The 22104-nt window shown below is 38.8% G+C and overlaps 3 protein-coding genes and 1 non-coding gene across 5 annotated transcripts; 1 reads left to right on the forward strand and 3 right to left on the reverse strand.

The window, feature by feature from the left end:
• Positions 1-310: 310 nt before the first annotated feature.
• Positions 311-402, reverse strand: LOC121810155. The gene has a single exon (XR_006052412.1). It is a non-coding gene; the product is annotated as a small nucleolar RNA R24 (small nucleolar RNA).
• Positions 403-4389: 3987 nt separating this feature from the next.
• Positions 4390-9655, forward strand: LOC121806239 (NADH dehydrogenase [ubiquinone] iron-sulfur protein 7, mitochondrial-like). Its single transcript, XM_042206216.1, has 2 exons — positions 4390-4878; positions 9104-9655. The coding sequence occupies exons 1-2, from the start codon at positions 4463-4465 to the stop codon at positions 9336-9338; spliced, it is 651 nt and encodes a 216-aa protein (XP_042062150.1). The 5' UTR covers positions 4390-4462; the 3' UTR covers positions 9339-9655.
• A 73-nt stretch (positions 9656-9728) lies between these two features.
• LOC121806236 (homeobox protein ATH1-like) lies at positions 9729-13538 on the reverse strand. 2 transcript variants are annotated; one of them, XM_042206212.1, is made up of 5 exons: positions 12512-13538; positions 10845-11763; positions 10405-10757; positions 10246-10306; positions 9729-10091 (listed from the first exon to the last, which is right to left on the reverse strand). In XM_042206212.1, the coding sequence occupies exons 2-5, from the start codon at positions 11745-11747 to the stop codon at positions 9927-9929; spliced, it is 1482 nt and encodes a 493-aa protein (XP_042062146.1). In that variant the 5' UTR covers positions 11748-11763; positions 12512-13538; the 3' UTR covers positions 9729-9926. The 2 variants fall into 2 exon arrangements, with proteins under 2 accessions (XP_042062146.1, XP_042062145.1); XM_042206211.1 differs by lacking the exon at positions 12512-13538 and having other exon boundaries at positions 10845-12503.
• Positions 13539-17113: 3575 nt separating this feature from the next.
• LOC121808680 (glycine dehydrogenase (decarboxylating) 2, mitochondrial-like) lies at positions 17114-17621 on the reverse strand. The gene is made up of 2 exons (XM_042209274.1): positions 17310-17621; positions 17114-17227 (listed from the first exon to the last, which is right to left on the reverse strand). Exons 1-2 carry the CDS (start codon positions 17619-17621, stop codon positions 17114-17116), a joined length of 426 nt encoding a protein of 141 aa, XP_042065208.1.
• Positions 17622-22104: the final 4483 nt, after the last annotated feature.

Below are 22104 nucleotides of genomic sequence, written 5' to 3' on the forward strand. Positions count from 1 at the left end.
GTCATTTTTTGGGGTTTGAAATGAGAGTATTTATAGTATGAATTCAGGTTAAAATAATGAAAAAATTAAAAGTGTAGAAAAAATGAATATATTTTATTAGAAAGTGAAAATATTTTTTTATTAAATCTGACTTTTTCAGATTTTTTTTATTTTAAAAAAATAATAATAATAAATGATAAATCAACAGACCAATCAGAGCATACCACGAGGCCTCATGCTCTTGCCGATGTCCTCTATGCATAGAGGAACGCCCTGCCAGGGCTTGTCCTTACCGACAGAAGAGCACATCAACACAGCTGTGGATGCTCTTAAAGCTCAGAAGCCAAGCGTAACAAATGAATTGCATCGAGGCAACAACACAAAGTTACTACCTCTTTCGTGTTAGCATCTCATCACAGCAAATCAAAAATCATTTAACACTCCAAAAAAACTAGTAATTGAAATCGATATGAAAAGAGTTAGCTATCGCAAATTTTAAGAAAAGCTGTTATTAATAAAGAGCTAATATCCAATCGTGATAGGTAGCTGAATTTCGGCACTATGCAAAAAGTGGTTTGTCGTTAAAATTCAATACAAACAACCCGTGCCTGACTGAAATGCCTTTTCCAATCCAATTACTTTTACAAATTAGGAGAAACTAAAACAAAAGAATCGATAATTTGGAAAATGACACCGGTTTATTGTATCAAAAAACAACTGAAAAATTAGGGTTTCATGGATCTTCAAACCGGGTGAATTAATTTAGGCTCCAAGCGGCAGACGGATTGCCATAGGAAATAGGCACCTGCTGCTGACTCGAAATGGAGCCATCGCCAAATAAAACGACGAATCGAAGAGATTCAGAAAGTTTGATAATAATCAGTGAATTGATCGTAACTCACCATTAAAAATCTCCTAAAAACGTACAAGTAAACAATAAAGCTAAATAACAGACGATTCAGCCGCCATTGAAGTTGAGAGTGAGATTTGAATTTCACAGTAAATGGGTGTGAATATATAGTGGAAGATTAGGGCATAAATGAAATTTTGGTTTTAGGTATTTGCGGCGAAGGACATTACTTTAGGCTTATTTGCATATGGCGCCCATGAAGTATTCTATCCCTACACTTCTATTTCTAGTGCTTAAATTTAAACAAAATAAATAACCCAACTCGAATATTCAATCCGAAGTAAATTGAAAATAGTAAATTTAATTTTTTGGCATAGTCGGTTCAGTTCGTATGAATTTTTTGACAAATTTCTATTCGATTCGAATGTTAAATTTATAATTAAATTGTTGAACAGTCAATGAAATCATCGCTTTAAAATTTCTTTAATTTATTAAACTCTGTTAATATTTGTTCAACTTTATTTGTGTTTCTAATTATGTTTCATGGTTATAGAAACTGCAGTCTAGATAGTATTTGAAGTTTTAATTGCATTACTCAAATTTCAACTAGTAGTCCATATGGATACTATAATACGTTTATCTGCACTTAGTAATACACAAATTTTTCATAATACGGAGTAAGAGATTTTTGCTTTTTTTCCCTCACAATATTTTATGAAATGACCAAATTAATTTGAACTTCAATTCTTTAATTCTTCTATCTATAGCGTACAAACAAAATAAAATTCTTCTAAAATTATGAAAACAAAATAAAGATGAACCACGATTTTCCAACTTACAAAGTTTGAAGTACAAAAGGGTGGATTCATCTCAATATTGCAGAATTGTGTTATGAGGTTTACTTATTCGATTTTGAAGCTTGATTAATATTGTCTTTGGAAGCGCACTTATGATTTACTGAGACTGTACTATTCATCAATTTGACATGATGCTTCAATTCTATGTGTGATTACTTATAATTGGGCTCGTAGTTTGTTTAGAGCATCCACCGTGGGACGCCCTAAGGCGCGTCACGTCAGCAGTTTTATCCTTCTACCCTCCCACCTGCAATGGGGCGCCCTAAGGCACGCCCTATGCATTTTATTTTATTTAAATATTTAAATAACAAAAAATTGGGAAAAACTTTATTTCATATATAAAAATTAATACATTACAATACGAATTAAAAAAATACGCAAACTCAACGACGGCGGTTACGGGCCCACACTTCTCCAATCATATCGTTCATGAGTTGCGCATTGTCTTGTTGGTTGCGCATTGATGTCTGTCTAGCTAGAACCCCGTCGAAGCCCGACGACAATCCTCTAGCGGGGGGGCTCGATCGCCGTGCTAGACGAGCTAGATGCACCGTCATCATCGTTCCACTCCGTGATGCTCCCACCTTCATGCTCGACTATCATGTTGTGCATGATAATGCACGCATACATGACGTCGGCGATGATTTCCTTGAACCAGAGACGAGCCAGCCCTTTCACAATTGTCCACCGTGCTTGGAGCACACCAAATGCCCGCTCGACATCCTTCCGCGCCGCCTCCTGATTTTGCGCAAATAAAACCCTCTGCTCACCCATTGGGCAGCTGACCGTCTTCAGAAAAATAGGCCACCGTTCGTATATGCCATCGGCCAAGTAGTACCCCATGTGGTATCAGCGCCTGTTGGCAGTAAACTCGATGGTCGGGCCGTTGCCGTTGCATTGCTCGGCGAAGAGGATGGAGGAGTTGAGGACGTTGATGTCGTTGTTCGACCCGGCTACGCCGACGTATTCATGCCAGATCCAGAGCCGATGGTCAGCGACGGCTTCGAGGATCAAAGTCGGGTGGCTACCCTTGTATCCACTAGTGAATTGGCCTCTACACGCCTTCGGACAATTCTTCCACTCCCAGTGCATACAGTCGATGCTCCCTAGCATCCCAGGAAAGCCGTGCGCCGTCTCGTGCATCTTCATCAGATTTAGGCCCATGCAATTAGCGGCAGTCAGCTTGCACAAATATGTGTCGCAGCAGGCCTCCACAACTCCCCTACAAAATCTCTTCAAGCACTTCCGGCCTGTTGTCTCCCCGACGTGGAGATACTCGTCGAAAATGTCCATCGTGCTGCCGTAGGCCAACTGACGGAATGCAGCCGTGCACTTTTGCAACGGTGTAAGGCCGGGTCTGCCGATGCCGTCTTCCCGATACGTGAAGTATTCATCACGTGACGACAACGTCCGGACAATGCTGAGAAATAGGTAACGCGACATTCTAAACCGCCGGCGGAAAACAGTCGGTCCCCACCGTGGTTGATCGGCAAAATAGTCTTCAACCAGACGTTGGTGAGCTATCGCGTGGTCGCGTCGGACAGACGTCCAACGTCGAATAGGCCTGCGGATCTGCTCCGCCGCTGCCGCCGCCTCCTCGCGATGCACTTCGAGTAAGCATTCCGCCATGGCCTCTTCAACGGCTGCATCTAAGGCTGCCGAGGTCTCCGAGTGCGAACTACCCGACTCCAAGGAGCTAGAACTAGTGGTGTCATCGTCGTGATTCATTTTGGTATGTGAGATAGGTAGAAATGTGAGAGAGGAGCGAAACGAGAGAGGCGAGATGTTCGTATGAACAAGTGAATGAGAAACGAGGTTTAAATAGAAAAAAATAAAAAACGCGTGGCATCGTCCGCCGTTCCCGCAATGGGACACCCGATGGCGCGGATGATGGCCTATCGTCCGCGCTTCAACCGCGGACGATGCATCGGGCGTGGGCGTAGGGCGCGGACGATGGCGGGCACCCACAATGGGGCGGACGATGGCACGCATCGGGTGTGCCATCGGGCGTCTCATTGTGGATGCTCTTAAACCTCCCAATTAAGGAGATAATAATAGAATCGAAAATTTTAGAAAATGAGACGACACATCCAGGTTAATCAAACTAGGAGGTGCCCACAGTTCCGGTTTTGGAAATTATCGAACAGCGAGGGTGTTTCACGGTTACGGTTTCGGTTCCGAATTGTTGGTTTTCCGGTTGTTTTTAACGGTTTCGAAACGTTGGTTTTCGGCTCGGTTACGGTTTTCCATCAGTTTTTTCGGTTTTGGTTTGGGACCGTCCAGGAATTTTTGAACCTGAACCGAACCGCGATTCTAAAGTCAACGGTTTCGATTTGAGTAAATTTTCACGGTTTCGATTTGGAAATGTAACCGCTTTTACGATTTCGCGGTTAATCGCCGGAACTGTAAACCTTGGGCAACTCTAAATCAAACTTTCAGCCCTACGATTCTATATGCAACAACTACGATACACTGAGGGAGAATTGAGAATTGCAACGAGAAAGATTCCAATAAAAGAATTAAAGAATTGAGTTTTAAATTTATGTGGGTATTCTAATAAATTCATATTTTTTTAAAAATTAATAAATTCATAAATAGTAGGAGTATTAGTGGTATAAGAAAATAATAATAATAAAAATAATAAAATCTAAAAAGTTGGCAAACATCAACTAATTTAATCCTAAATTTAATCCTGAAATTTCTCAAATCTATCTTCCGCAATTTATTTCTATACATATTCGAATCGGAAGAACAGGTGCACGAGGAAAGGGGAAAAATGGCTCAACTAGCCAGAAATGCAGCTCGTTTACTACCTCGGACGGCGCCGTTAAACCACCGCGCAGCCCTAGCTTCGATCCACACCACCACCCCCTCTCTCGCCGCAGCTTCCTCCTCCACGCCGACGCCGTACTCGCCCTCCCTCCCACCAACGGGCTCCTCGCCGCCGGGGATGTCCAAGGCGGCGGAATTCGTGATCTCGAAGGTCGATGATCTCATGAACTATGTCCGCCGCGGCTCCATCTGGCCGATGACGTTCGGGCTGGCCTGCTGCGCCGTGGAGATGATGCACACCGGCGCCGCGCGCTACGATTTGGATCGGTTTGGGATTATATTCCGGCCGAGCCCTAGGCAGTCCGATTGCATGATTGTCGCCGGCACTCTCACGAATAAGATGGCTCCTGCTCTCCGCAAGTAAGGTTTCTGTGATCGTAGGGGTTTCCCCCAATTTAATTGGTGAAACATTTGATATGTTCGTGTATATGCGTTTTGCTGACATGCTATTACTTTTTCTTTTTATTGCTGTTGTTAAGTTTGATTCGTGATTGTTAATACGGATTGAGCTATTTTCTGCGTCTACACCATTTCCCCTTTCCGAGTTTGTTCAAGTAATGACCTTAAGAGCATCCGCAGCGGTCGCCACCGCCGTCCGCGCCGTTGGCAAGGCGAAGGACCGCCGCCGCTGCAGCCGCGCCGCTGGCACGGCGCTGCTCGATGTATCGAGCACGTCCGTGCCAGCGGACGCACACGTGTCTCGCTCTCATTCGTCAACGGCATAGCCGTTGTGTTTAAACTTTTTTTTTATTTTTTTTTCAAAAATCGGTTTTTTATTAAAAAAACAGATAAAAAATAAAAAAAAATTTCACTTCTCCAAAAAAATATATCCGTTTATAACCATTTTTACACCTTTTTAATTTTTTTTTCATTTTTTTACCCCAAAAATACACATTTTCATCTATAAATACCCCCAATTTCACCCCAAAAATTCACATTAAACTACACAACTCTCATCATCATTCTCCAATATCCATTATCATCTCCATTCTCTCATATCCATTTTCATCTTCATTCTCTCATACCCTACAACATCATTATGTCCGGCCAAGACGATAACCCTTCGGGCTCCCACGGTTGGAACCCCGAATGGTTCGGTTCACAACCGTTTCCTAGTCCGGAAACGGAATATTCGGCCCCTCCTCAAACCCAAGATTCGGCCGTTCCGGGTGGCTATCGTCCATACCCAATCGACGACCAAGGTGCCTCCGAAGGGCGCTACGGGTGGACACCGGAGCCTAGGCATCGCGCCCCTTCCCAAATGCCGATTCCTCAATCTCGCGCCGGTGTCCGCACACCGTACTCACCGGTGGAGATGGAAAGATTGTTCAAGGCGTACTTGGAAATCTCCGAAGATGCGGTGGTTGGAACGAACCAATCCGGCGATCACTTTTGGTGGCGTGTCTCTAGCCGGTACAATGCAAACTGGCCGCCCGGAACGATCGAGCGCAACGAGAGTATGGTGCGCAACTGCATCGGCCGAGCCAACGAAGAAATTGGCAAGTTCAACGGCTATTTCATCCAGGAGTCCCGGAATGCCGGGAGCGGCCGAAGTGAGGTCGACATCATCACCGCCGCGCTGAGCACCTACCAATCCATGAACGGTAAGTCGTTCAAATATCTTAACGTTTGGCAGGAGACGCGGACGCACCCGAAGTATAAGGGAGGCATAACATCCTCCTCTAGCGGCTCCTCCAAACGATCAAGGTCGGTAGCCCTATCCGACTCCGGCTCGGAAGAAGTGGCTAGCCAACTCGCCGGAGCTAACTTGGGTAGCCCCGACGCCGGACCGAGCTTTTCCCAACGCCGCCCCCAAGGAAGGAAGAAGGCGGCGGCCAACCGTCGTCGCGGCTCGACTCCCGAAGCCACTCCCGCTCCCTATGTGCCACCTCCACCCCCGAACAAGTCGCTGTGGATGCTCTTAAGCCAACTCAATATGGCCGATAGGTCATCTATGATCCCCACGCAACTTGAAACACACGAGACCATGATAAAAGGTCTCCAAAAACAATTGGGGTTGATCCCGCCGGATGCGTAGTCTTATTAGGAGTTTAATTATGTAATTTTTAATTTTTAGGATTTTAATTATGTAATTTTTAATTTTAAGGAGTTTAATTATGTAATTTTTAATTTTTAGGATTTTAATTATGTATTTTTTAATTTTATTTGTAATTTGTAATATTTATTATGGTTTTTAAATGGATTTTAATATTATGGAAATGTTATTGTTTAATTGAATTTTATATTAATTGTGCTAGTCCTTGCGGAAGAGCACAGTTGTGGGTGTTGTGCTCTTGCCAGAGAGCAGGCATGAATAGTACCGCCCGGGCCCACAACCGTGCCGCTGGCAAGAGCACGGTTGTGGATGCTCTAAATCGCGTCTACAGTCAGCTATGCCCATTGCATAGTTCTATTGATTATGAGGAAATGTGGATTATCAATGTTTCTTTTTCTCAAAGCTTGTTCCAAGAAAATGGTGATGTTTGTAAGGCCATCCGCAATGGCGCCTAGCGCACCGCCTAGCTGAGCCCTGGCGCTAGGCGGTCCATTGCAACAGCCCAGCGAATTTCGGAATTAAAAACCGCCAAGCGTTCGGCGATGTGTGGGCGCTGGGCGATCCGCTCGGCGCCATTGCAGGCTCCGGATCGCCGAGCGCATCGCCCAGCGGATTTTTTAATTTTTTTTATTTAATGTTTTTTTATGAAACTCATTCTTGGTTGTTTCTCTTTTATAGAGACATCTTTGAATGTTTTATGTTCCACTTTCGATGTGGGACAAACTCATTCTTGGTTGTTTCTCTTTTATAGAGACATCCTTGAATGTTTTATGTTCCACTTTCGATGTGGGACAAACTCATTCTTGGTTGTTTCTCTTTTATAGAGACATCCTTGAATGTTTTATATTCCACTTTCGATGTGGGACAAACTCATTAATGAGGATGTTGTCATGCTATTTTAATTTTAATGAAGTGTGTTTTTTTAATTAATATACTTTTTAAAATTCTAATATTATTATTGAATTTTCTCGTATCTGTGTCGTAAATTTAATTCCGTATTTTGTGTAATTGTTAATTATTTGTTTTATATAATTTTGAGTGATGTGGCTAGGCTATAGCTGAGCTATTTGCTTGTTTTGATGACGTGGCAGGAGGAGTTTTAGTGTTGATGATATGGCAGGAGAAGTTTGTGGCTAGGCTATGACTAGGCTATTCCTATTGTGGATGGCCTAATGGACCAACGAAAGTTGGAATGCCTTCTAACTTGTTTAGTTTTGGGGCGACTAGTTTGTGAATAGCACTTTATCAAAAACTCTCTGGGTAAATCTCACATTTTTGGCCGTTCTCTTAATGTAGTTTAGAGAAGTGAAAAATATTTTGAAAATACGGCATTCTGTTTTTAAGTATTTCCAATATAATGGACTGCCAAAGGCATGGAGCAGTGCTGCAAGAAATGGGGGATAGCATATGTTGCAAGGTGGGAATCGGTTAATAACAATGGAATACATTTGACTGTTCGATGAATCGAATATTTCATCTATATGTATCCGTTGGTTGATGCTAGTATTTGGTGGCTTAGGACGTAGGTTTCTTTGCTTTGATATTAAGGATGGTATAATCTAGGGGGATGGGGGCAGCTGGAGGTTTGTTAGTGCCTCCCCAGTCTTGCCCCTCTTCTTTAAGTAAGCAACTATAGCAGCTCATGCTGCGCTTGAAGTTGGAACTCTATTTGTCATTTCCTTTCCATTTGTGAATTTACATGATATTGGATTGACCCTTCCGTTTGGTTAATGGGTTGGGAGCTGTCTGATATTTTATCTGTTTTGTGCAGTTCCTCTAGTATATATCTGTGTTACACTCTAACTAAGTGCTCAAACAGTGCTGTGTGGACCTTATTAGGCTATTCGAAACCCTAAGATCCTATGTTTTACTATTTGACTTCTCAACTTTTAAGGCTTATTCAACACCTGTTAAGGTTTTGCATCCTCAGCCCCTAGACTCTTGATTTAGGACCACCCTACTCCATCCTATACATTCCAAATTATTTGTTAAGTTGTTATTTTTAGTTTTACAATAACTTGTTATTAAATTGGAATATTGGATGTTATGGAGTGATGATTGGGTACGAGCTGCACGACTAAAATATGATGGCTTCGCCCGCATAGGTTCAAATCCAACATTTGGAATTTTTAATACAAGCCTATGCCACAGGTGATCTTGATCGATGCTGCTTGAGCTGGCTCAAGCTTCAGTCATGTGACTCAACCATTTGGAATTTTTGAGTCTAAGGCATCGCTCGCTTTGAGTCAGTCTTAAGACTTGTCACTGCCAGACACTTACACATTCAAAACTCCTATTTCGACCCAAATAGGATAAGCGGTCTTGTTACAAAAATATCAGTCTAAATCTTCTGATAATTAGATTCTCTTGTCCTGCGTGATTAGGGATGTGCAGTTATGTTGAACTTTTGATTATGATACTAGTATTTTCTGCATATCTTAATTTTTGTTGAGTGATGATATGCTCGATGGTGTCTTATAACTGTAAAGATTAAAATCTATTGGCCACTTGTGCTAATTGTCTATACAGAGTCTATGACCAGATGCCTGAGCCACGGTGGGTAATCTCTATGGGAAGCTGTGCAAACGGTGGTGGTTACTACCACTACTCGTACTCTGTTGTCCGAGGTTGTGATAGGATTGTCCCTGTTGACATCTATGTACCTGGCTGTCCACCCACTGCCGAGGCCCTCCTCTATGGACTACTCCAGCTGCAGAAGAAGATCAACAGGCGAAGAGATTTCTATCATTGGTGGACCAAATAAACACACAGCTTCAGTTTGCATCTGTGGATGCGTGCTTGTGCAAGGATATATGGAATCAATTGTTGCTTTCTCGAAAATAAATGCCATTGCGAGGGAGAGACGTAATCGGGTGTCACGGTATCTGTTCCATTGCTAAAACTCACTCTTTACTTTTTAAAGTTGTTTGGGATTTATACTCTTTTGTGATATGTCAACAACTAGTGAGAACCTTCATTGGTCGTGTCTGTACTCTATTAATTTCAAGTAAGAATACTTCATTATGTGTCATGTAATTTGATACAAATTGAAAATTGAGCATTGCTTTTAACTTGAAGAAAGGTGTGAAAGTCTGATGAATTTATGATGAATATGCGTATATTCTTTCGATCCTTCAATTATACTGTACATCACTTTCATCAAGAATTGCATTCCTATACATGGAGAGAATGGATTATACAAAACACTTCCAAATATCCAATTTTCTTGATTTTCACATGGATCCCATTTTGGAGCACCATACAATATAATGCACTGACTATAAATCAAGAAAGGCTCAGAGCATTGTGACGAGAAATACATAAAATATACATATATAAATATACACCTTTATCAATCCCTTGTAAATCTCCTAGTTTCAAAGCGCATTTGGTTTCTGTGGTTGCCTTCCATTTCTTCATCTTCCTCCCGTGCTTTTCTTCTGTTCATTTCTGCACACATTTCCTCGATCATTGGCTTCCATAGCCGGACACGAGCGTTTATAAACCAGTTCGACACCTGCAGAGATAGTGTAGTATACGAGTCAAGCTTGAACTTTGAACACGAGAGCTTACGTGCAAATGAAGTCAACAATTATCCAAAATTCCAAATTTAGATTCTGTACTCCAGATTTGAAAAGGCTTAACTTCACTATATAGGAGCTTTTCCATACCTGATTCCTAGTTAGGCCACTTTTCAAAGCAAGCAAGTGCTTCTCCGAGTCTTTTGGATACCTGCAAAATCAAGGCATACATGGCTGTCGTGGTCAGATTTCTGATGGAATTCGCCTATATAAGTGAAGTAGGACCATAGGCAAGAAAACGGGCGTTACGGGTGGAGGAAGTTCTGAAACATCCATGTCCTCAAAACGGAGACAGATGTTTCAGGGAGGCCTCTTTGAGGCCTCCATAGTTGATGATCTCTCTTGCTAAGCTGCTGCAGAGCCCACTGCTTCTGGATGAAGCTTGCCTCGAATGACTTGTTTTCTCGCGTTTCTCCCTCCTTGAGATGAGCTCCGATTGCAAGAATGTGGTTACTGATCCTCTCCCGGAGGCTCTTGTACATGAACGAGATTGTGGGTAGAGCAAAACGGGCGTGCAGATTAGGTTCTAGCTCCGTCACAGCATGAAATGCAGAGGTGACCGTGTGGATATCATCGAGGCACTGGCTGTATTGGTCATCAACCTAAAGACGAAACAAGATAATATAAACATTTTTTAAGACTATACACAATCAAATCAATATAATGGGGCTAAGTAGGTATGTATATACCATTTGCAGTAGAGATAGGAGATGCTTTCTCTTTGCTTCAAGGCTAGTTTCTTGCATTTGAAATACAAACGCTTGATCCGCTTCAATCCCGTTGGAGGAGCTAATTGAAGAATACGAGACGTTTATTCCAATATCTTCAATGTTCTCTAGTGCATAGCAAGCTATTGCAGCGAGTATTTCTTGGAGGGCCTCGAGAAACCTTGATCCTGGCAGCAACGGTGGAAGTTGGAGCGGTTTGGAGCCAGGTGACTGGTTCTTGCTACTGGAAGAAGTATGCTCGGGCAACGAGTAGCACATCTCCGAGCACTGCATCTGTGGTGTTGAGTGCCCCTGTAGAATAGAAGGCTTTGATGTCACGAGACTCAGAGACAGCTCATTGCTATACTGAGACGAGTCTTGGCTGTGGGAACCGAACCCTACTTGCTCCATCATTGGCCATTCCCTCGAGTTGCAGCTACGAGCTGGTTGGGCCGGTGGTGGGAGGCTTGTTCTTCCAACTACCATCCCAATGAGCTCAGGAGGGAAAGGTAGGCCTCCGTAGCCATGGGGTAATGTCTCGAGGGAGGGACCGATGACATCTAGGCCATTCATGACAGCGCTATATCTCATGTTTTGAGGACATCCCGGAATTGCAACCTTTTCCTGATGATTGTCAATGGAGGTATAAGGGAAGGTGCCAATGGATAGATTAGGGAGAGGAATTGCCTCTAAAAACCGATCAGCCCCATGGAACGGGCTGATTTGACTCATGGCTCGGTTTGCTGATAGGATATTATTGGGACAGAGAGCATCGCTTGCTGTGGCAACTCGACTCGTTAGCTGGCCAGAAAGCTTGTTCATGGCGTCTCCGACTATGTAAGTCGGAGGCAGCCCGAATCCGCCAACAGTTTCATCTGTTTGCATATTGATAAGGCCACTCCTTTCCAACATAACACGCATGGGAAAGAGAAATGCAAAAGTATTAGATATACTATCAAACATTAGTTTTGAGGAAGCAATTTCAAGAATTCAAAACCATAACTAAACTAAGAATGTAAATAGCAATATAGCTTCATTAAACAAACACAAGCCAGTGTCTACATTTCTATATTGATATACCAAACTACAATACTAAATATTCAAATGCTATAGAAATTTCAAACATTAGTTTTGAAGAAGCATTTCTTAAATTCAAGACAAAAACCAAAACCAAAACCAAAACTGGAAATGTAAAATAGCATCATTGCAGAAGCATGTACAAAAAGGTATAGTAGTAGTAGTTTTCTACTGAAAAACCAACAATCTTAAAGTTTCTAGGTTGTGAACTAAAATACTTAAAACTATAGTATATTAATGCATTGAAAGGACAGAAAAATGTGAAAAATTAGACACAGGCAAAATGTTGATAGCTTGTAATTTCCTAATATAAAAACAACATAAAATACTTAAATACAAATGCTATGAAACTTAAAATACTTAATAGTAAAAAAATTTGTGCATTTTCTTGTGTTGCAAAACAGGCATTATAATCAAGCACAATATCTGCCTCTTCCACACACAAAAAAAAACAAGTATGTAAGAAATCAGTTTAAGTAGAAATTAGAACAAAAGCTCAACCACACACACAAAAAAAATAGCAATCCAAATATGATTTCATGACAACAAGAAAAGGCAATAGTAAGACAAACCTGCTATCTTCGAAGAGGAATTTTTGCAAGAACAGATGACAGTGTGTTTGCTAAAAAAATACTAGTAGTACTACAAGGTTGTTTTCAGAGAAATATATGATTTTTTAATACTAGTAGTACTACAAGGTTGTTTTCAGACATAAAAATGGAAGCTTTGAAGTTTGATTCTATACTGATCAGTTCCTCTCTCAAATAATGTAAATTTGCAGAAGAATTTAAAAAGAAAAAAGAACACCTGAAAATCTTTAAAGTCCAAGCTTTTTTACCCTTTTACCTTTTTACGAGAAAGATTAAAAGTAGTAGAATAAGCTAAAATAACCATGAGAAAAGAACAGAATATCTGTTGCAGTAAAAAAACAAAAGAAAAAGAGTAGTACTTCAAACTTGAAATTTCAGACTTCACAAAACCCCACCAACAAAAACACAATGTAGCAAAGAATAAAAAGAGGCCCAAAAAGTGAGCTGTTTTTGCTTGCATGAAGAAGAGAAAAAAAGAACCCAAATTTCAAGAAACTGGTGAATTTCAGAGATTCAGAGAAAACCCATATCTAAGAAAAAAAGAGAGTTGCTTTTTCTTGCAAAAGAGTGATTAAACCGCTAGATATTATGATTATCATATTTTGAAGAGTGAAAATACAAAGGGTCATAGTACAAAATGCATTCTCAAAAGCAAGAAAAAATGGGCATCTCTGCAAAGGATTAAATGAATCAAGAGAGAGGAGAGATGAGTAGTATAGTATGTATAGTAATATTACTGTTTGGTGTTTCAGTTCCACTCATTTCTCCTTGCAGCCTTTTGAGGGCCCATTACTCTCTTTCTCTCTCTTCATTTCAAGCTATGATCACCAAAAACAAAATATGTGGATTCTCTCTCTCTGTGAATCTGATATGAAGCAGCTTTGTGCATGGCAGGATTGCCATGGAGTAAATAAAGGGGATTGCTTTTTTTAACCATGGCAAGAGAGAGAGAGAGGAGAGGCATAGCTTTTTGTAGCTGAATTGAACAACTAAATGGTTATGGAAATTGGATGGGAGAATGAATACTATTGCACCACTAGTCTACTTTTAGTCCTTGCATTGTTGCAATTCTCTCACTTGAAAAGTATTTTAAATTTTTAATAGATGATGCAAGCTAAATTGCATATCTTTGACAATATTTATCTCTGTACGTTCCATTACAATGCCTCCTTGCCTTTTCTTTTTCTGCTAGTATTTTTTTTTTTGTTTACAGTGGATAGAAAAAAAGCAAAATAATGGAATAATTGATGTAAGAAATGTAGATGAAATAATTGATCTTATCTTATGAATTGCATGGCTTCAAAAGGAAGAAATAATGTGCTAAGATTCTGAATTCTTCTGGTCGGATTCTTGGATATTGTGAACATCTTTTTTGAATGGAGATTTCTCGGTAGAAATTCAACCCATTTTTATTTTAAATTGAATTGAAATGAATAATATTTTTGTGTTTTGAATGGTACTCCTTCCCTCTTAAGTAAAATTAAAAGAATTAAATCAAATAAAATATATCTGAATATTTTTGGGGTCCAATCGCCACATACGACACATCCGAGCACAAAAAACGCCCCATTAAAATTGTTAACCAAAATTGAATAGAAAAAGGTTGCGTATGGAAAATTATTATTTATGGGATCTCGATTATCCCATTCTTCATAGTTCCGGAATTGATAAAAGTAGTAGTGATACATTTATGAGGTGATTGCGTTATTAAATATACTCAGTTAAACTAGGCTAGTAAGTCGTGGTATTAATATTATGTAATGGTTTGAATATTCAGACCAAAACATCTACTATTATAAATGCGTAACATTACATGTTACATAGGTTTTGGGCTTTGTCACCATTGTTTGGGATGTAGCCCAAAAAAGTAATTTTTTCAAGATAAATTGCTTATTAAATTAAAACTTTTCCTTTGGCAAATTATTTTTAAATCACAATTCCCACGTGTTACAAATGTTACTTTCGATTTTTTTTTCATATTTTTGTCAAAGCATCATCAATTATTTCATCAAGCAAGTGGTATGGAAAATTAGGTCCATTAATTAATTGGGGGGGGGGGGGTGTTAAATATTGTGAATCTGTGATTTCATTGGTTGTACTACATGATGATAAATCGCCCTTTAAAATTAAGTGTGACATGCTCGATATATTAATTAGTTGGTGAATTTGAACATAATTAATACGTTAAGTCTTGATAATAACAATCTCGAAATGTTAAATTAAACTGAAAGTCTTCACTAAACTATAGTTTTTTATAGTTCAGAATCGGGGTCAATCATCATTTATCATTATTTACACTCTCGTGGCATTTTTTTTATAGGGATACAAAACGATCATATTAAAAAGGTCAAGTCAAAAAGGTATAAGAGCATCTCCAGTGGTTCTGGACATGCAATAGCCCTCTCATAGCCTTGCCATTATCACATCATCAGCACTAAAATCCTCCTGCCATATCATCTGGACAAGCAACTCGACATGCAATAGCCCTCTCATAGCCTATCCACATCACTAATAACAATTATATAATTTAATTTACAATCGTAGCAACATACAGAATTTAATTTACGAGACAAATACAGGAAAATTGAATAATACTATTAAAATTTTAAAAAGTACAGTAATTTTAAAAAAAATACATTAATTTAAAAAATAAGTAAAAAATTTAAAAAGTACAATAAAAAAATTACATAAAAAATCACTCATCGCCTCCGTCGTATATATAGTGTTTCGAAAAAATTTAAAAAAAAATAAAAATCTTACGCCGGTCTGACGCCGATCCGGGGCCTACAATGGCGCCGTGAGGATCGGCATCAGCCAAGAAACGGCGTGGGCACGCCGATTTCGCCGACGCCGCTCGCAATGGTTCGGCGTCCGCGAAAAATCGGCGTGCCGGTGACGCCGCCGCCATTGGAGATGCTCTAATAGAGATAGTAAAAATAAACGGAAATAAGATTTATACTCTGTATTCTTAGAGTGTGATATAATGACCCTAGTCGAATTTAATTCTATGTATATTCGTGTAGTTTTTCAATGGTCGTTTTAGCTTAATACGTAGTACTACAAATACGAGCTTTGGTGATGAGTGGCTATCATCTCATAAGTCAATAATAATCTGAGCAAAATAGGTTTTGGGTAAAAAAGTCAAGTATCTCATCTTCTAAATCAAGCATAAGGATTGACATGTTGGGTTTCTTATTTTTCGTTTCAATGTTTAAGTTATTAAAAATATTAATTAGGCCATGCACTATAAACATGGGAAGTTGGGCAAACTAATTTGAATGATTCTTAAGGTCTAGATTTGAATGTAAAATATGTGAATTATGATTTTATATTGCATATATTACATAATTTGATATTTTGACGTGTTCGTTGAGTATTGACAGTAAAAAATTTGAAAAAATGTGAAGAAATGGAAAAAGGAACGTTTGGAGCCACTGGACGCCATCCAACGGTCCGCTGACTTCATGTCAGTGGTCGTCGAGTTCGCCAGCTGTTGTTGCGCATGAGCTAGTGGGCTGCTTCGGAACGCACCTAGACGGACATCACGCCCAACTGTTCGCTAAGCAAGGGCTGCGGCGGCCGAGCCGTGGCCTGCTGAGAAATACTAGTATATTTTTGAAATAAACTCTATAATTAAGCTGCTTCTTCTTCGTTGCTTTTCTTGGTGAGTGGTAACTAGGGTATTGTAGTTGTCAAATTTATATTTGTGGAGACGCATTTAAAAGTTATGGCCCCTTTTCTATAATGTTCATAATTCATTGAGCCCACAATATACTACCCAATTGTTGGGCATTATTGGATTCTACATAATTACTCCTTAACATACCATATGAAATGAAATAGCATCAACAATTTAATTACTATGCACACCGACAGAACAAATAAGCTAGTATAGTAGTAGTAGTATATTTCAAGAATCACAACACGCAGAAATCATCAGATGAAAATGAAATAAAAAGAGCCAATTGAATAGCCAATCAATCTCTCTCTCGACAAAATTAAAAATCCATGAAAGAGAAATGGCAACTACAAGACCGGTAATAATAAACTATATTCGTATAGGGAGGTAATCAAATACAAACTCTAAAATATGATCTGCACCGTTGGAAAATGTCAACAAATAACAAAATCATAGCAACAAAAAGTATCAACACAGTTTCAACGGTTAATTATGTATTGACATTGCAGATACATATAGAATCTTTGGTCGATAGCTCGCTCGTATTTTTAAATCATGTAGCAAAATGTAAATTAACTACTCTAAAATGAAAACTTTGAAGTGATCAAAATGAGCTCACAATCACAATACTATTACACATGTACTCCTCTGCCAATGATCTAAGAAAATATATATGCATATAGAAACATCAACAAATTAAATTAAACACATGCAAAACTACTCATATTTCCAATAACGGAAAAGAATCTGTTTCAAATAAAAGAACCCCAAACCTCTGTGCTGACCCCACCACAATATCGGCCCCCAACTCAGCCGGCGGCTTCAGCATTGTCAAATCAGAGGCCATCACAACCTTCACACCACTCGCGTGTGCTTTCTTGATGAAATCCCCGTAGTCCAAAACCTCACCCTCCGTCCCCGGATACTGCACCACCGGAGCTGTAATCAATGTCCTTCACATCGGAAACAACCACCTTGAGATCGAATCCATCAGCCCTAGTCTTGCAAACATCGATTGTCTGTGCAATGTGCATGGCAATTGCTAGCAATGACAAAGGTCTTCTTTTTCCCCTTGGAGATGTTGTTTCACATCGCCATTGCCTCTGCAGCCGCAGTCCCTTCGTCGAGGAGGGAGGCGTTGGACATAGGCAAGGCAGTGAGGTCAGTGATCATGGTTTGGTAATTCAGCAAGGACTCGAGCCTCCCCTGTGAAATCTCAGCTTGGTAAGGGGTGTATTGAGTGTACCAAGCTGGATTCTCCATGATGTTTCTCAAAATCACAGGAGGCACAAACGTGTTGTAGTACCCCATTCCAATGAAGGATTTGAAAACTTTGTTTTTGGAGGCTAGATCCTTCATGTGCTCAATCATCTGAGCCTCTGTCAAGCCCTCATCGAAGATTGAGAACTTCATGTCGTCTGCGCGGATGGATTTGGGGACGGTGGCGTCAATTAGTGAATCTAGGGTTTCGAATCCAACGAATTCCGCCATTTTGGATTGGTCCTCCGGCGTTGGCGGCGGGGGAAGGTGTCGCTGGCTTTGAGAGCGTCAACGGAGATGGAGCGAGTGGCGAGGTTTCGGGAGTAGAAGCGGTGGTTGACGGAGGAGGCATTGGCGGCGGCGGCGCCTTGGGCGATGGAGGATACGTAACTTGAGGATTTGTGAAATGGCTGCTGCTTCGACTCGGAGAGGAGGCGGCGGAGGATGGCTCTGTTTGCTAGCTTCCCCGCGCGCTCCATTTCTAGAGAGAGACAGAGAGAGTGTGTGATTCAATTCAAGCTAAAATGGAATGGTTTTGCTTTCGCCTGAGCTTCTATTTCACTCACTGAAATGATTTCAATTTTTTGTTGGTGGTGGTGGTAAATGGAAATGGAAATAGAAATGGGTTGGTGATATATATACTACTCGTAATATTTTATTGTTTGTTAAATTTATACTGAATATTCTAATAATTCTGGTTGGTGAAGGGTGACGTGGCACCAATGGTTTCTGGTAAAAATAACGAATCTTTTCTGGAAAGTTTAATTTTTTTTATAAAAAAGTGCAGCATGATTGATATTGTATATTTGTACGGAAGGATATGAGTTGGAGAGGATTGAGATTTTATGGTTAAAAAATTATTTCTTTTTTTTTTCTGGAGAAGAATTTTAAGTTGGAAATTTTACTTTTACTATGAAGTAAAAGCCTCAAATAATATTGTTTCGAGGAGAGAAGTATTGCATGGAAAAACTTCTTTCACATTTGGCTTATCTTTAATTTACGCCTCACAAAAGTGTGAGATTTTTTTAGACGAAAATGACAATTTTAGTATCCCAGATATTAGGAATACCTTTTTAATATGAGTGAACTTCAAAAATGTCTCTGGACTATGGGTTTATCTCGCTCATAGTCCCTGAACTTTAAAAATATCGTCAGACATCCTTGGACTAAGAGTTTATCTCGAAATTAGTCATTTTGTCATTTTTTGATACGAAAATACCCTTTTAAGGGTTTTGACAATTTGGTATTTTTACACTTTTAACATTTTAAATCTTACTATATTATTTCAGTTATGTACTAAATCTGATATTATTTCAAAATTTTCATTCTTCTTCCCTTTTGTCATCCTTCACTTTGTTTCTTTATTTCAATATTAGATTTAATTTTATAAAATTAAATTTTAAATATAGATTTTTAAATATCAATAATTTTTTATTAATTAAACTTATTAATTCATGGACACTATAAATATTGATTAGAACTATTAATTTTTTTATTTAATATAATATTCAATTGAATCGAAGAAGTACAGAAAAATAATATTAATCATGATGGAAAAATAAGAGATATTCTACTTAGCCTTCGTTCAATTGTTATAATTGTTTGTGATTATATATTATGAAGTTGACTAAAAATTTGATACTATTAGAAATTTTATACAGGCGTATTTTGTTTAAATTTTCTAGTTAATTTTGATTTTTTTTCAAATAAATAAACGAAAATTATATTAGTCTTACATTAGTTGCATATTTATTTAAGAATAATCGTGTTATATGATCTATTTATGATTAAAACTATTAAAATTGACTAAAACTAAGTTGGCGTCGGCATACCTTATTGATTAAATATTAGACACTATCAAATATTGATTAAAACTATTAATTTTTTTATTTAATAATTTTAATAATTAATAAATATTTATTGATATTTAAAAATCTAAATTTAAAATTTAATTTTATAAAATTAAATCTAATATGGAAATAAAAAAAATAAAGTGAATGATGACAAAAGGGAAGAAGAATGATAATTTTGAAATAATATCAGATTTAAAATGTTAAAAGTGTAAAAAGATCAAATTGCCCAAACCCTCAAAAGGGTATTTTCGTATCAAAAAATGGCAAAATGACCAATTTCGACATAAACCCTTACTCCAGGGATGTCTCACGATATTTTTAAAGTCCAGGGACTATGGGCGAGATAAACTCATAGTCCAGGGACCATTTTTGAAGTTCACTCTTTTAATATATATACTCACTAAATAATATCTATACTGAGCTACATACTTAATTATTTTAACCTTATAAACCTTTTCATTTTTTCGATTTTTGAAAGTCTAATTTTGAATTATTTCTCAATTTTTGTCATGGAACCAATCCTACGATGAAAATGAAGTATATTTGAATTGGTTGCGTGAAAATGAATATAGTATTTCGTGGTCTTCATCGCAATGGAATATTGCATCGGTGATATTGTTAGAAAGAGAAATCATAAATAAAACTATTCTTATATACTTATTCCATTTTGACTCGACCCGGTTAAAAAAATTGTCTAACTTTGCAAAGAAAAGTAAATGAAGAAAGTAAGTGAATAATGAAACTATTTTTAATATTAATATTTAATTTTATAATAGATTGTGAGTATAAAAAGGTAGTGGGATATGAGATCTTTATATCAAAATTAGAAAAAAAAAAGAATTTTTTAAATTATAGACTACCCAAAATGAAGAAAATGGATCTTTGAATGCTACTTACATAGCAAAAATGCTACATTTTGGAATTTGAATTATGTAAACTTTAATAAAATGGTAGGTAGCATCAGCATGTGAGTGGAGTAAGACTACCATACTCACTCTTACCTAGTAGTATAATATCATTTATTTATAAAAAAACATTAATTTCACTTTCATATATTATATAAGAATAATTTACATTTATTTATGAAATTTTTTAGAATTTGTGTTCGGTTGATAAAATCTACAGTGAAATGTCAATATTTATTTAATTAAATTATGAATCGTTAATTTTCTTAAAATTTGATACTATAAATCACACGTTACATATACACATACTATAAATTCCTTAGATAAGATGCAAAGAAAGTAAAGATCTCCTCAATAACACATATATATATATACCATACGTGGCATCTTGTGGAGATGATGAGGATAGTTAGACGTCAAATTTGGGCCCTTTAATCAATCACTACCTGTTGGCAGGTTGAACACCAGCCCATCGGCCTAATTGATTAATGGTTTCTGGGTAATAATCTGACAAGAGTTGATCAATCCTTCAATAAGAATTCAAATATTTACTGATGGTTGGGCGAATTTTTTATGGTGATGAATGCAGGAAAATGCAGATCACGACACAGAGATTTACGTGGTTCGATTTACTGAGGTAAATCTACGTCCACGGGAAGAAAAGAGGGCAGAGTTGTATTGCTTGATCTGTTTTCTACAGCTTACAATACAGACTTGCTATTTGATATTTGATCTCTAGAGAACTTAACCCTTCTTTATCTGATCTGAGTTCTATTTATACATTGAACTAAGATCGTGGCTTGCATCACCAATAACTAGGTCGTGGCTTACATCACCACTAACTAGGTCGTGGCTTACATCACCACTAACTAGGTCGTGGCTTACATCACCACTAAGTATGTCGTGGATGTCGTGGAGGTCCTGCATGGGTCCACCACTAAAAAGATCGTGTAGTGGAGGTCGTGGAGGTTCTGCATGGGTCCACTATCTCCCAGTTCGGTCGAATACTGAGACCGAACTGCTGAGCTATTGCCGAGCAGCTTTTGCCGATCTGAGAGTAGAGCTTGATTGGTCGGCTTTTACCGAGCCGTAGGCTGGGGCCGAACTCTTTGGTAATGCCGAACTGATTGGTCGGCTTTTACCGAGCTGTAGGCTAGGGCCGAACTCTTTGGTAATGCCGAACTGATACTCTTCCTTGGGCTTTGGGCTGATGGGCCGTCACTGCTATTGGGCTTGTTTAGTACGTACCCCATCATTTACGGCTACCAATTCTAAGGCCATCCACAACGCTGTCTCTATACCGTCTCTTAAACCGTCTCTTAACTACTATTTGAGCACTATTTGAGGGCCCCACTGTCCTTTTTTCCTCCATCTCTTAACTAAGAGACGGAGGCTGCAACGCTCCGTCTCTTAACCGTCTCTATACCGTCTCTTAATTACTATTCATTCAATTTAATTTATAATTTTTTTTAAAACCCAATTCAATTTAAACAAACACACTTTATTAAAATTAAAACAAAATTAAAAAACACACAAAATAAAAAAACACACAAAATAAAAAAAACACACAAAATAAAAAAACACACAAAATAAAAAAACACACAAAATAAAAAAAAATTAATCGGAAGGGCTAATCATCCTCCGGAGGCGGTAATAATACCGTTACAAATTTTTTTTTTTTTATTTAAATTCGATTTTTTTTTAAAAAAAAATATTTATTGCGTCAGCACGTGACGACGCCCACTCGCGGGCCGGCGAGTGGGCGTCACGCACGACGCCGGGCTGCGCCACGTCGCCGAGGCGCGTGGCGAGCCAGCTCGTCTCCTGGTTCGGCGAGACGAGTCGCGCGACGAGACGCGCGACGAGACGGGACGAGAT

Source organism: Salvia splendens, chromosome 6 (assembly GCF_004379255.2).
Source record: "Salvia splendens isolate huo1 chromosome 6, SspV2, whole genome shotgun sequence".
NCBI lineage: Eukaryota > Viridiplantae > Streptophyta > Magnoliopsida > Lamiales > Lamiaceae > Salvia > Salvia splendens.